General features: G+C 44.9%; 1 protein-coding gene across 4 annotated transcripts in view; it reads left to right on the plus strand.

Moving 5' to 3' along the window:
* Window positions 1-12,722, plus strand: part of Fry (FRY microtubule binding protein) — a 390,417-nt gene that overhangs the window by 295,914 nt on the left and 81,781 nt on the right. For all 4 annotated transcript variants that reach the window (XM_050161917.1, XM_050161914.1, XM_050161915.1 and 1 more), the window contains 6 exons: window positions 960-1,216; window positions 2,438-2,584; window positions 4,462-4,630; window positions 6,169-6,259; window positions 9,557-9,639; window positions 12,315-12,465. In XM_050161917.1, coding sequence (XP_050017874.1) covers window positions 960-1,216; window positions 2,438-2,584; window positions 4,462-4,630; window positions 6,169-6,259; window positions 9,557-9,639; window positions 12,315-12,465 — 898 coding nt within the window. The remainder of the gene's footprint in view (window positions 1-959; window positions 1,217-2,437; window positions 2,585-4,461; window positions 4,631-6,168; window positions 6,260-9,556; window positions 9,640-12,314; window positions 12,466-12,722) is intronic.

A 12,722-nucleotide genomic window follows, 5' to 3' on the forward strand; every position in this document is an offset into this window, starting at 1 on the left:
CTCTAGAAATGACAGAGACATCTCGCTGCCTAGACAGTCACCCAAAGTTCCTTTGTACCGTTGGGGCATCCATCTTCAGCCTACAGGCCCATAGTATCCAGCAGACACCTCCACGAAGCAGGAAATTTCAGACAGTTCAGCCACTATCTGCTGTGTCCTGAAGAATGTCTCGCAGACTCTTTCATGAGTCATGAACCCCAAAAGACCGTCTCACCTTTAGGCAAGTTCAGCAGTCCTCTCTCTGTGGGTTCTCTGTGTCCATTTTATGCAACAGTCCAGGCAAGAGCAGTTTCTTGCCCAAATGGCTATCAAACTCCATAAGGATCCTCTTTGATGCCCATCTTCCTCTCGAAGTAGATTGGTGCCGCCAGGAGCAGACATGTCTCATTGTCATGAAAAGTCCTAAGTTATTAAAATATTTTAAATGCCATATTCTGCAGCCTTTGAGAGATATGAAGAATGCCTATCTGAAATATATCTCTATATATCTAGAAAATCTAAGTAACATGACTACAAACTTGACTATTATTTATGATTATCCATCAAAAACCTATATTTCCTAATTATACATTACATTTTAAAAATGAACTACACAATCATAATACCTTAATTAAGATCAGAAATACATATACATATAACAAAATTGACCTTAAAATCCATACCAATGCAAATTATTCATACCTATATCAAATGTCACTATTTTTTAAAAAATTAAGTAATTTTGCATTCCTTCTATTTACTTAATTTGCATTGACCTACATAAAAGCCCAACAGCTTAACACCATCTGATTGGAACATCAGGCATGATCCTTACTTTTGTGATTTTGCAGTCCTGCATAGCTATGCTATATGGTGGTCCTTTTAGTAAATGCAAACTGCTGTTGGATCAATAAATTGGTGTCTCTGCTGAGCTTGATTTGGAGATTAACCTGTAGCTCTCCTTCGCCCTGTCTCTTCAGAGGTGAGCCAGAGATTCCCCACAACACACCCAAACGGGCGGCAGATCATGCTCACCTACCTGTTGCCATGGCTACACAACATCGAACTGGTGGACAGCAGACTCCTCCTCCCAGGGTCAAGTCCCAGCAGCCCTGAGGAGGAGGTCAAGGACCGGGAAGGAGAAGTGACAGCCTCCCACGGACTGAAAGGGAATGGCTGGGGCTCTCCAGAAGCCACTTCGCTGGTCCTGAACAACCTCATGTACATGACAGCCAAGGTAACGCCAATAGCGTGGTCCCACAGTAGCAAAGACCCGGCCTCACAGAACCTTTGCCTCAAACCCGACAAAGGGACAGGGGAGCTGAGTGGAGGCGATGGGTGTGCACTGGTGCACTGAATGCCACCAAAATCTGTACTTAAAAATATTTACAGGGCCAGATATGGAGAGTCTAGAGGTCAAGGCCATCCTTGGCTACATAGAGAGATGAAGCCAGCCTGGGCTACTGAGATCCTTTCTAAAAAAGAAAAAGATGTTCATGATATTGCCAGAATAAACTTCCTTCCCCCCCCCCCCAGTATTTAATAAAGGAAGGTAATACTGTATTCATGGTGACACGTTTCTGGATCAGCTGCTCTCACAGAAGATCTGGATTCTCTTCCTGTTTTCTAGTTGTGTATGTGGTCTGATAATTTTGTGAGTTAGTAATGTTTGTGTAAATAGGTAGGTGTGGGCTCAGAGGAGCTGGGAAACCCAGCCTTCATAATTTGCTTTAAAAAAACAAGAAAATGAAAATAATGTGTTTGGTGCATTTGAAAACTGGCTTTGGAAGCCAAGCAATGGCACAAACCTTTAATCTCAGCACTAGGGAGGCAGAGGTAGGAGAATATCTAGGAGTTCAAGGCCAGTCTGGTCTGCAGAGCAAGTTCTAGGATAGCCAAGACTGCCCAGAGAAACCCTGTCTTGAAAAACAAAAGACAAAAGCACAAAGGGGAGGGGGTGGTGGTGCACACTCTTTATCCCAGCACGGGAGGTAGAGGCAGGCAGATCTCTGTGGGTTCTGGGCCAGTCTGGTCAACAGGACAGCCAGAGCTGTTTTACATACACACACACACACACACAAAGCTGTCTCAAAAAATTTTTTTAATTAAAAAAATTGTTATGATGAGAACTAGGGGTGTAAACCTCTTGTATTTTATGCAAAGAGCCAAGGAATCAGATGCCAAGCACCGTAACTAAAGAATGTGAGGATTATAAGGCAAGAGAGAGAGAGAGAGAAAGAGAGATCACATGTTGGCCTATAATTTTTTTTAAAAGTGCTTCTATAGGTACTTCGTATAACTGATCTCTATATTGTGAATTGCTCTCCACTCATAAATGGCATTTTTTCTATTAAATGTTCATTTTCCCCTCCTCATGACTTTAACCAGTCATAACCTTCAAACCAACTTTTGTTCTGCACATGCTCACGCGGGCTGCCTTTTCTCTTGTTTGTGTTAGTACGGCGATGAGGTCCCAGGACCAGAAATGGAAAACGCTTGGAATGCGCTGGCCAACAACGAGAAGTGGAGCAACAACCTGAGGATCACACTGCAGTTCCTCATCAGTCTGTGCGGGGTCAGCAGCGACACCGTCCTCCTGCCCTATGTAAGTGACATCCAGGCATCCAGGAGTGCTATTTCCTGCTGGAGTCCCCCTGCCATTTGTAGCCCAGACTCTTGGCTCCCACTACAACAGAGGTCTGGTTTTCAAATCCTGCACATTCCCTGAGATCTCATCCAGGTGATGAACAAGAGCATTGCTACCTTTCCATAGCACGGGCTTCACGTGCTACTGTCAGGGGCTCCTGTCACCCCTTGGATCACATTACAGGACACTCACCCGGTGAATTGAGGATTATTTTTCTGAAAGTTACCAAAGCTTCCTCTACAAACAACACCAATATGAATGAGGCAGAATGCAAAAGATCACATCATTACTAACACAAAAAAAAATGCTTCTGGTTTGCATCTTGACATTATTGAAATGAAATAAAAAGACAAAAGACCTGGAGGTTTCTTTTTTTCTTTTTATGTTTTATTTATTTTTATTTTACATGGATGAGAGTTTACCTACATGTGTGTACACACACAATATGCATGCAGTACCCATGGAGGCCAGAAGAGGGCACTGAGTCCCCTAGAATTGAAGTCACAGATGGTTGAGCACCACTAGGTTGGTGCTGGGAATTGAACTCTGATCTTTCGCAGGAACAGCCAGTGCTCCTAAACAATGAGCCATCTCTCCAGCCCCAACTAGATTTTTTCTTTCCAAAAGTAGGTGATAGGAGAGAAAACAAAGCAGAGCTATCTTTATGGCATATTCTGTTTTTACTTGAGGATGGCAGCAGTTTTTAACACAGACTCACTTGGCTTCTCTATATGTACTCTATATGTACTGTATCCCTGAGCTGCTTTAGCCATGCAGCAGTATATGATTGCAGGGTTAGACATGGGGACTTGCACTTATATGACACATTAATATGTTGTTTTTAAAACCTAAGACTTAAAAAATAAAATAAAACCTAAGACTTCACTGGGTGGTGGTGGCGCACACCTTTAATCCCAGCACTCAGGAGGCAGAGGCAGGTGGATCTCTGTGAGTTTGAGGTCACTCGTTGTGACACACCTTCTCCAACAAGACCACACCTCCTAATCCTTCTCAAACAGTTCTGCCAACCAGGGATCAAATATTCAAACATATGAGACTATGGTTCTCATCCAAACCACCATAGAAGGAGACTGTATTTCATTTTCAGTTTAAAAAAATAGCTGTCATTTTTCCAGAGTGGATACAAGAAAATCATTTTTGACATAAAAGTACCTTATACAGTAGCTGTCAGTAAAAAAATCTTGCAATGTTTTTAGATTAAATTGACTCAATTTACCCTAAGAGTAGTTTTTTTTTTAATTGAGCCACTGAAGAAGGTATCTGTGTAAAGCATGATTAATAAAAACTCAGGGTCAAAAATTGGGGTTCAACCTGAAGATCCAAAAAGCAAAACAGCCAGCCACTGGCTCTTCCCTCAACCTCAGTCTGAAAATGGTCATCCTGCCTCCTGGAATCTCAGAAGGAGACTGCATCTGAGAGCTCTCACCCCATTTTATATTCCTCTCTAGGGCTGGGATCAAAGGCATGCACCACCCAATTTTTATGGTCACGAGGGTGGCTACTAGGATTAAAGGTGTATGTCATTGTAGCTATTGGAATTAAAGGTATGTGTTACAGTGATCTGGTCTGTAAGGCTGACCAGTGGGACTACTTTACTCTCCGATCTTCAGGCAGTCTTTATTTATTAAAATAAATTTAAAATGCCACTACACCTGTGTGGTGCGGTTTTGTACCCAGCACTGAGATCATCCAAAGACGGCAAAGGTTCGCTGTCTGACTGACAGTGCCCTATGACAGTGTGTTCCAAGGTGAGTGAGTTTCCAGCCCAAAGCTCTGACAGGAAATACATCCTCCTTTTATCTTCTTCTTCCAAGATTAAGAAGGTGGCAATCTACCTGTGCCGGAACAACACCATCCAGACTATGGAAGAGCTGCTCTTTGAGCTGCAGCAGACAGAGCCAGTGAACCCCATCGTCCAGCACTGTGACAATCCCCCTTTCTATCGCTTCACGGCCAGCAGCAAAGCCTCGGCAGCTGCTTCAGGTAAGGGCAGGCCACCTGGGCACGCACCTGGTCGCACAGTGCACTCAACAGGTTTGAGCGGGTCTCACTGTCCTTTTTCCTGAGAATGTATTCCTTTAAGAGGTGGACCCTCAAGCACATTGTAATTGGATTAACAATTAACTGGGTAAGGATAATCATGAACCAGTGGCCCAGTGGCCTTCCTACCACAGAACTTATTTCATTTTAGATAGAGCCCAACCAGGACGCTGCAATCACTGCGGAATCTCGGGTCTGAAGTTTCTGCATATCCTTAATAGATTCCCTTTGCTAGGCTCCTCCCAGAGTTGCCTAGAATAGTCCATGAAACCCAAAGTGCTCAAAACTCTGAAACTTTTTGAGTGCTAGCAACCCAATATAAAAGCTCAATGTGTACAAACTTCACTCGTTTTTAAAGATTTATTTATTTTTATTTTGCTCATATTGTCTGCATATGTGTATGTGCACCATGTGCATGCAGTGCCCTTGGAGGCCAGAAGAGGGCATCAGATCCTGGACTGAAATTGCAGATGGTTGTGAGCTGCCATGTGGGTGCAGGGAGCCAAACCCAGGTCCTCTGCAAAAGCAAAAGGTGCTCTTAACTACTGAGTCATTTCTCCTGCCCCAACTTTCTCATTGTTAAAAACATTATATGAAATTACCTTTAGCCACTGTGTAACGAAGGACACATAAAACAAAATTGAATTTCATGCTTAGATTTGCATCTGGGCCCTAAGTCAGTTTTATCATACATACACAAAAATCCCACAATCCAAGATATCTGAAATCAGAAACGTCTCTGATCCTGTGAATTCTGAATAACAGATTCTCACAGTGCTTTATAGCCTTCAGTCAGTTAGTATCTGTTCGTTTCATGAAACAAATACTTCTTCCTTCACTGTCCTGAAGCTTCCCTTTCCTTTACTTCACCCTGAACCTGTCATCAGCCCCGTCAGCTCCTACTCTCTCGTGCTTTCTTTCTCCTACTTCTTAGGGAAGTGTTTTGGTTTTGGGTTTTTTTTTTTTTTTTTTTTTTCAGAAAGACACTAGCCTAGGAATCAGAATCCTACTTAGTTTTCCTTTCATACCATTAGCTGAATAATTCCTGGACCCAGCAACACTAAAAGAGCAAGCTAGGGAGGCGCCTGCTTGTAACCCCAGTGTTGGGGAAGCAGAAGAAGGTGGGCCATAAATTGACAGTTGGCCTCGGCTGTGTAGCAAGACCCTGTCTAAAGCAGCAGGGATAGAAGAAATTCTGGTGTGGCTGCAGCAGACCCACCTCTATCTCAGGTCATGACCTGAGGCTAGAGACTGCTAAGAATGTTATAGCCTCATTTTATGAGGAAGAAGGAATTGGGTTTGAAAACCAGATGTCTGGAACTCAGTGCTGTGGATGTAGAGACAGTTGTTTATGTCTCTAAGAATGTCTGAGATTACGGAAGACAAAAAGACGGTCAGGAATGGGGTTGTGCAGGGAATCCTTTCCTGAACTGCCTGCCCCTCTGAATGCTCCATCTCTGATGCCTCCTTTCCTTCTTCAGGAACCACCTCAAGCAGTAACACTGTAGTCGCGGGCCAGGACAGCTTCCCCGACCCCGAGGAGAGCAAGATTCTCAAAGAGTCTGATGACAGGTCGGTGCAGTATTTGGCTTACTGTCTGTTCTAATGTTCAGCAGGAGTCTGTGCAAAGGCGCCACACGTTAGTGGAGTTTCCTAAGTGCATACGAACTGAAATCCATCTTTACACTCAGGAACACAGACTGACTTTCCAGCCCTGTCTGATGTATCCCTAAAGATACATCCTTCACAAAGTCAGCGAGGACACTGTTCTGGTGGCTGAGTCCCACTTACACTTGGGCATCGTAAAAACCCCTGGTTGGAGGCGGGAGAGATGGCTCAGTGGTTAAAATCACTAGCTTCTCTTCAAGAATCCAGATTCTGTCATCAGCACACACATCATAGTGCACAACCATCTGTAACTCCAGTTCTGGGGGAATACATCCCCCTCTTCTGGCCTCCACGGGTACTGCATGCACATGCATACATACAAACACTTATCTGCATAAAAAAAAACAAATCCTTGTGGAATTTTTTTTTAGAAAGCATTGTTCTGCTAGTGGGCACAAACCATTTGGAATTAGGGGAGATTTGGCATGAGGAGCTTTCAAACCTAATTACTGTGTGGTTTCTTAAATGCCTTGAGGTAAGTTCTCTGCAACAACATTGCATTAATGGGCTTTTGTTACTGTAGCAAATGCCTGAGGCAGGCTGACTCCTAAGGAAAGAAGTTTGGCTAGTTGTTGTAGGGGCTGGTGTTCTGAACAGCACAGTGTGGGCTTTGGCATAGGCGCCAACTGGCTACATCGTATCATAACAGGAACATGTGTGAACATTTATGTACTCTTTCCCTCCTTCTCTCTCCTCAGATAAAATCACCAGAATTACAGAGGCTCCATCCTAATTACCTTACATAATCGAGTTATTGTCCTCAAGTCCTCACTTCTTTTCATACACATAACTATGTTTACAGGCTAGCTTTCTCGGAGTAGAGAGAATAGCACATTGCAATATCCTGATAGTCAGTCAGGTCAGAGCCCTTGGGGTGTTTGTCACCTCAGACACCCACTCAGTCTTAAATGGTGCCCACTCAGAAGTATCATGGCATGGACAGTGTCCCTGCACTGTCACCTCCCTAAGGTTGACACCAGACAAGTAGTTTAATCTCACTAAGCCTCAGTTTCCCCATTTGTAAAGTGAGTAGCACTTCTGTCAAAAATGAGAGGCAAATTAAATGAGACGGTGTATGTGACGTCAGTGTATGTGACCTCAGTGCGTGTGACGTCAGTGTATGTGATGTCAGTGCGTGTGACGTCGGTGTATGTGACGTCAGTGTATGTGACATCAGTGCGTGTGGCGTCAGTGTAGGTGACATCAGTGTATGTGACGTCAGTGTAGGTGACATCAGTGTATGTGACGTCAGTGTATGTGACCTCGGTGTATGTGATGTCAGTGTGTGTGACGTCAGTGTATGTGATGTCAGTGTATGTGGCGTTAGTGTATGTGACCTCGGTGTATGTGACATCAGTGTACATGGAGTCAGTGCATGTGACGTCAGTGCATGTGACGTCAGTGTATGTGGAGTCAGTGTATGTGACGCTAGTGTATGTGACGTTAGTGTATGTGACATTAGTGTATGTGACATTAGTGTATGTGACTCAGTACATGGGACGCTAGTGTATGTGACTCAGTACATGTGACATTATTGTGTGTGACTTTAGTGCATGGGACATTAGTGTGTGTGACGTCAGTGTGTGTGACGTCAGTGTATGTGACGTCAGCATATGTGATGTTAGTGCATGGGACGTTAGTGTGTGGGACGTTAGTGTATGTGACGTCAGTGTATGTGACATTAGTCCATGGGACATTAGTGTGTGTGACGTCAGTGTGTGTGACGTTAGTGTATGTGACGTCAGTGTATGTGACATTAGTCCATGGGACATTAGTGTGTGTGACGTCAGTGCATGGGACGTTAGTGTATGTGACGTCAGTGTATGTGACATTAGTCCATGGGACATTAGTGTGTGTGACGTCAGTGTGTGTGACGTTAGTGTATGTGACGTCAGTGTATGTGACATTAGTCCATGGGACATTAGTGTGTGTGACGTCAGTGCATGGGACGTTAGTGTATGTGACGTCAGTGTATGTGACATTAGTCCATGGGACATTAGTGTGTGTGACGTCAGTGTGTGTGACGTTAGTGTATGTAACGTCAGTGTATGTGATGTTAGTGCATGGGACGTTAGTGTGTGGGACATTAGTGCATGGGACATTAGTGTGTGTGACGTCAGTGTATGTGGAGTCAGTGTATGGGACATTAGTGCATGGGACGTTAGTGTGTGTGACGTCAGTGTGTGTGACGTTAGTGTATGGGACGTTAGTGTATGTGATGTTAGTGCATGGGACGTTAGTGTATGGGACGTTAGTGTATGTGATGTTAGTGCATGGGACGTTAGTGTGTGGGACGTTAGTGTATGGGACATTAGTGTATGTGACGTTAGTGTGTGTGACGTTAGTGTATGTGACATTAGTGTATGTGACGTTAGTGCATGGGACGTTAGTGTAGCCCATCTCTTTTCCCTTAGCTGAACAATCTGCGAGAGGGACAGATGGAGAAGTCCTTCCAATCATAGGATTACATTTTCTCCAAACTATCACTTTCCTGAAAATTCTCTGAATATTTTGCAGGAAGCTTTAATTGGTTCCCAGGCCCAGATTGCTCATGTAGCTGCTATGTGCGTTTCTGCTTCTTCACGTCTTTACTTGCTCAGCCGTTCAGCAGGTTTGGCGGACTGATGAGCTTCTCCTGTCAGGGACATTTAACCACATGTTCATCTTCATTCCAAAACAGATGTTAGCTTTTGCAGCTAGACTACAACGTTATCCTAAAGTATCCTTATTCTCCCAAGGTTTGGGCTTTTGCTGATATGCAGAAGGGGACCTCTGGCCCTCCCAACTGAAAAAGAAAATGTTTCAGGTATAAAGGCTGTAATAGTCCTGTAAGAAACATGTACCAACTCAGGTGGCATTGGCCTACAATCCTAGCACTCAGAAGGCAGAAGCAGGTGGATCCCTGTGAGTTCAAAGCCAACCTGGTCTACATGGGGAGTTCCAGGCCAGGCCAGTGAGACCCCATCTAAAGAAAGAGGAAGAGGAAGAAGGAAGACAAAAGAAAAGCAGCAACATTATAACTAAGCCCTCCCTCCCACTACCTGCCACATACACACACACACACACACAAATACACACACACACACACACACACACACACACACACACGGAAAAAGCCAGCCACTAAATTGTAGAATCTGCTTTTGGGCAACAGCACATTCCGACATGTCGCCATATCACAGCTGTGTTTTGTTTTTGAAGGTTTAGCAATGTGATCCGAGCCCACACTCGCCTGGAGTCAAGATACAGCAACAGCTCTGGAGGGTCCTACGATGAAGATAAAAGTGAGTACCCGGGGCCTCGTGGTTAGGTCTGGAAAGGTCTTTACCCAGTCCCGTGCGCTTCCCGTGGTGACGCCAAGTTGGAGAAAGCCTAGTAAGAAATTCGCTCTGAAAATATTGCTGGGGCTGGAGAGGTAGCTCAGCAGTGAGCGCGGGTTGCTCTCACAGAGCACCTGTGTTCCGTTCCCAGCACCATGTGGTGACTCACAACTGCCTGTAACTCCAGTTCCAGGGGACCCAACCCCTCCTCTGGCCACCTTGGGCACACACAAACTTAATAAAAATAAATAAATACTTTTTTAAAGAAAAGAATCATTGAATTTTGGAAATGTGTTGGAAGTGAATTTACAGTCTTGTGCATCTACAATCCCAGGCTAGGATATGATCACCAACTGAAGCTCCCCATGGCATAGTCTCAGAAACCCTTGTTAAGCTGAGGGGTGGTTTTGTGTAGGAATTTCTTAAAGCCGTGGGCAGCTGGATAAACCAGAAAGGTTAATGCGCTCGTAGTTTCTGTTTGAGGCCTCAGCAGCTTCTGTAGATACAGTCAATATAAATATAAATTGTCTAAAAATCAAAGAAATTCTAGAAACAAAGGACACTCCAGGGAAATGAGTCTGTGTTGTGGAACTTTCTTAAAGAACTTTTCTAATTGTTTACATTATGGGCATTGCCAGCAGAAGAGGGCATCAGTTCCCCGGAACTGGAGTTGCAGATCGTTGTGAGCTGCCATGTGGGTGCTGGGAACTGAACCTGGGTCTTCTGGAGAAGTAGCAGTGGGTTCAATCCCCAGCATCGTGTTAGCAGCTCATAATCCTCTGTAACTCTGCTTCCAGGGGATCTGATGTCTTCTTCTGGCCTCTGTGGGCAACTGCACACACGTGGTGCCAAGACATATGTTCAGGAAGGCACGCACACACATATAAATCAAAATACATAGGGGCTGGATAGGTGGCTCGGTGGTTAAGAGCACTGGCTGCTTTTTACAAAGGACCCAGGTTCAATTCCCAGCACCCACATGACAGCCCACACTCTCTGTAACTCTGGTTCCAAGCAATCTGACACCCTTCCACAGATATATATACAGGCAAAACATCAATATACATCAAATGAAATAAAAATAAATGCAAAAAACTTAAATAAATAAAATTCGGGTCCAGAAGTTAAGCAGTATGCTGACACCTGCCCGGAGTGTGACAGACGTGAGGCGACAGCACCGGTCTCCTTGTGAGACCTGTCTCCTGTACCTCAGCCAGGCTATTCCTCAGACGGCTGCCCCGCCCGCCTTCACGGTGCAGACTGTAGCCTTGGACAGAGCATTGCCCTGCCTTGCAGGGATTGGCAGAGTGAGCGTGGTACTGACTTGATGGCTGTCACCTTCAAGGCATCCTAGTGACCCCTGTCAAACAAAGTCAGGTGGGTTTCCGAAAAACACCCTCACGTCATTTCTTCTGATTTCTCAGAACAACCAAAAAAAAAAAAAAAAAAAAGCACGTGGGACTTTCTACTGTGCTCCTGTGTGACAGAGCACTGAGTCCTCACTGAGAAGAGAGCCTAGAGGAACATTCCGATCAGGGGAGACAGTAGAGTTGAAGTTCTTGAGTCTGGACCAAGTCTTGTCTAATGATGGGCAGTGCAGCAAGGAAGTCATCATGACTGAGGCAGAGGAAACAGTGAGGAAATAGGAGGCTGTTAGCCGGAAGAGGAACGTGGTAGCCTTGTAAAGACTTCTAAGGTCACTGTGTGGGTTGTGGGCTTCCTTCTGGGTGTAATGGGGACCTCTGGAGAGCGTTGAACAAGGAAAGACACATGGGCAAAGTTTCCAGGGGATGGCTCTGGCTTCTCTGTGGAACACGGGGTGTGCGCAGAGTGAGAACAGAGGTGAGATGACAGTAAGGAGCCATGGTGACAGAGGAGGGTGGGTTAGGCACAGAGACAGAGCTAGACACAAGGGTCGGAAGGCAAATCTCTCTGACTGTGTTGAGATGTCAATATTCTCGTGTGAGAATACCCGCCATTAGACTCTTAAGATGGAAGTACATAGGACAGGGCCTGACATGCACCTGCCCGTGTCGGTCCCCTGCGATGTCATCACTGTTGCCATCGGGACCGGCAGTTGGATGTGGGATGAGAGGACAGGCACTTGCTCTGAGCTAAGTAGAAATAAGAACTGCATTTCAGGGACTGGAGAGATGGCTCAGTGGTCAAGAGCACTGACTACTCTTCCAGAGGACCTGGGTTCAATCCCAAGACCCACATGGCAGCTCACAACTGTCTATAACTCCAAAATCTGACACCTCACACAGCCATAGATGCAGATGAAACACCAATACACACAAAATAAGAAAAATTATAGATAGCTAGATTATTTTTTTTTAAAGAACTGCATTTCTCTGTAATGGGGAAGGCTGGAAACATTTCCCTATCGTGGGAATTATGATTGAACATTTTTTAATCTGTATTTTTATTTGTTCTTTTATGAATAACTATAAATCATCATGCAATGGTTAATCCAATAATTACAGAATCAACTGGTTTAACTCATGTAACAGCACGCTTAGTGAGTTGCTGTCCCAGCAAGCATACATGTATAAGATGCTTTCTGAAAACACCAACTGTGGTCAGCACAAGTCTTTTTCCCCTGCAAATAAAGCCACCGTGTCTTTCTCGTCCTCCAGATGATCCGATCTCTCCCTACACGAGCTGGTTGCTAACGATCACTGAGGCCAAGCAGCCACAGCCTTTACCCATGCCGTGTACTGGAGGATGCTGGGCCCCCTTAGTCGACTACCTCCCAGAGACCATCACTCCGCGGGGGCCGCTGCACAGGTGAGTGCATGCAGGGATGGAGGGAAATGAGCACTTGGCTTTGGAAAGATTTCTCTACCCGTGAGATGAGGGACTTTGGCCTGGCCTCACTACAGAGGGCCCTTTTTTAAATTGGGGGGATTTTACTGACTTTATCCCCAGATCCTAGAATATTAGCAGAGCTTAGTTAACTATCAGCCTGTGACCCTTTGAAGCTCTCCTTGATGTAATCTTGAAACTAATTCGGTGATGCCTGTTAGATTGCACACCACTTCAAG

The sequence above is a fragment of the Alexandromys fortis genome, unplaced genomic scaffold, assembly GCF_014885135.2.
Source record: "Alexandromys fortis isolate MF-2015 unplaced genomic scaffold, M_Fortis_MF-2015_v1.1 scaffold_118, whole genome shotgun sequence".
NCBI classification, from domain to species: Eukaryota; Metazoa; Chordata; class Mammalia; order Rodentia; family Cricetidae; genus Alexandromys; species Alexandromys fortis.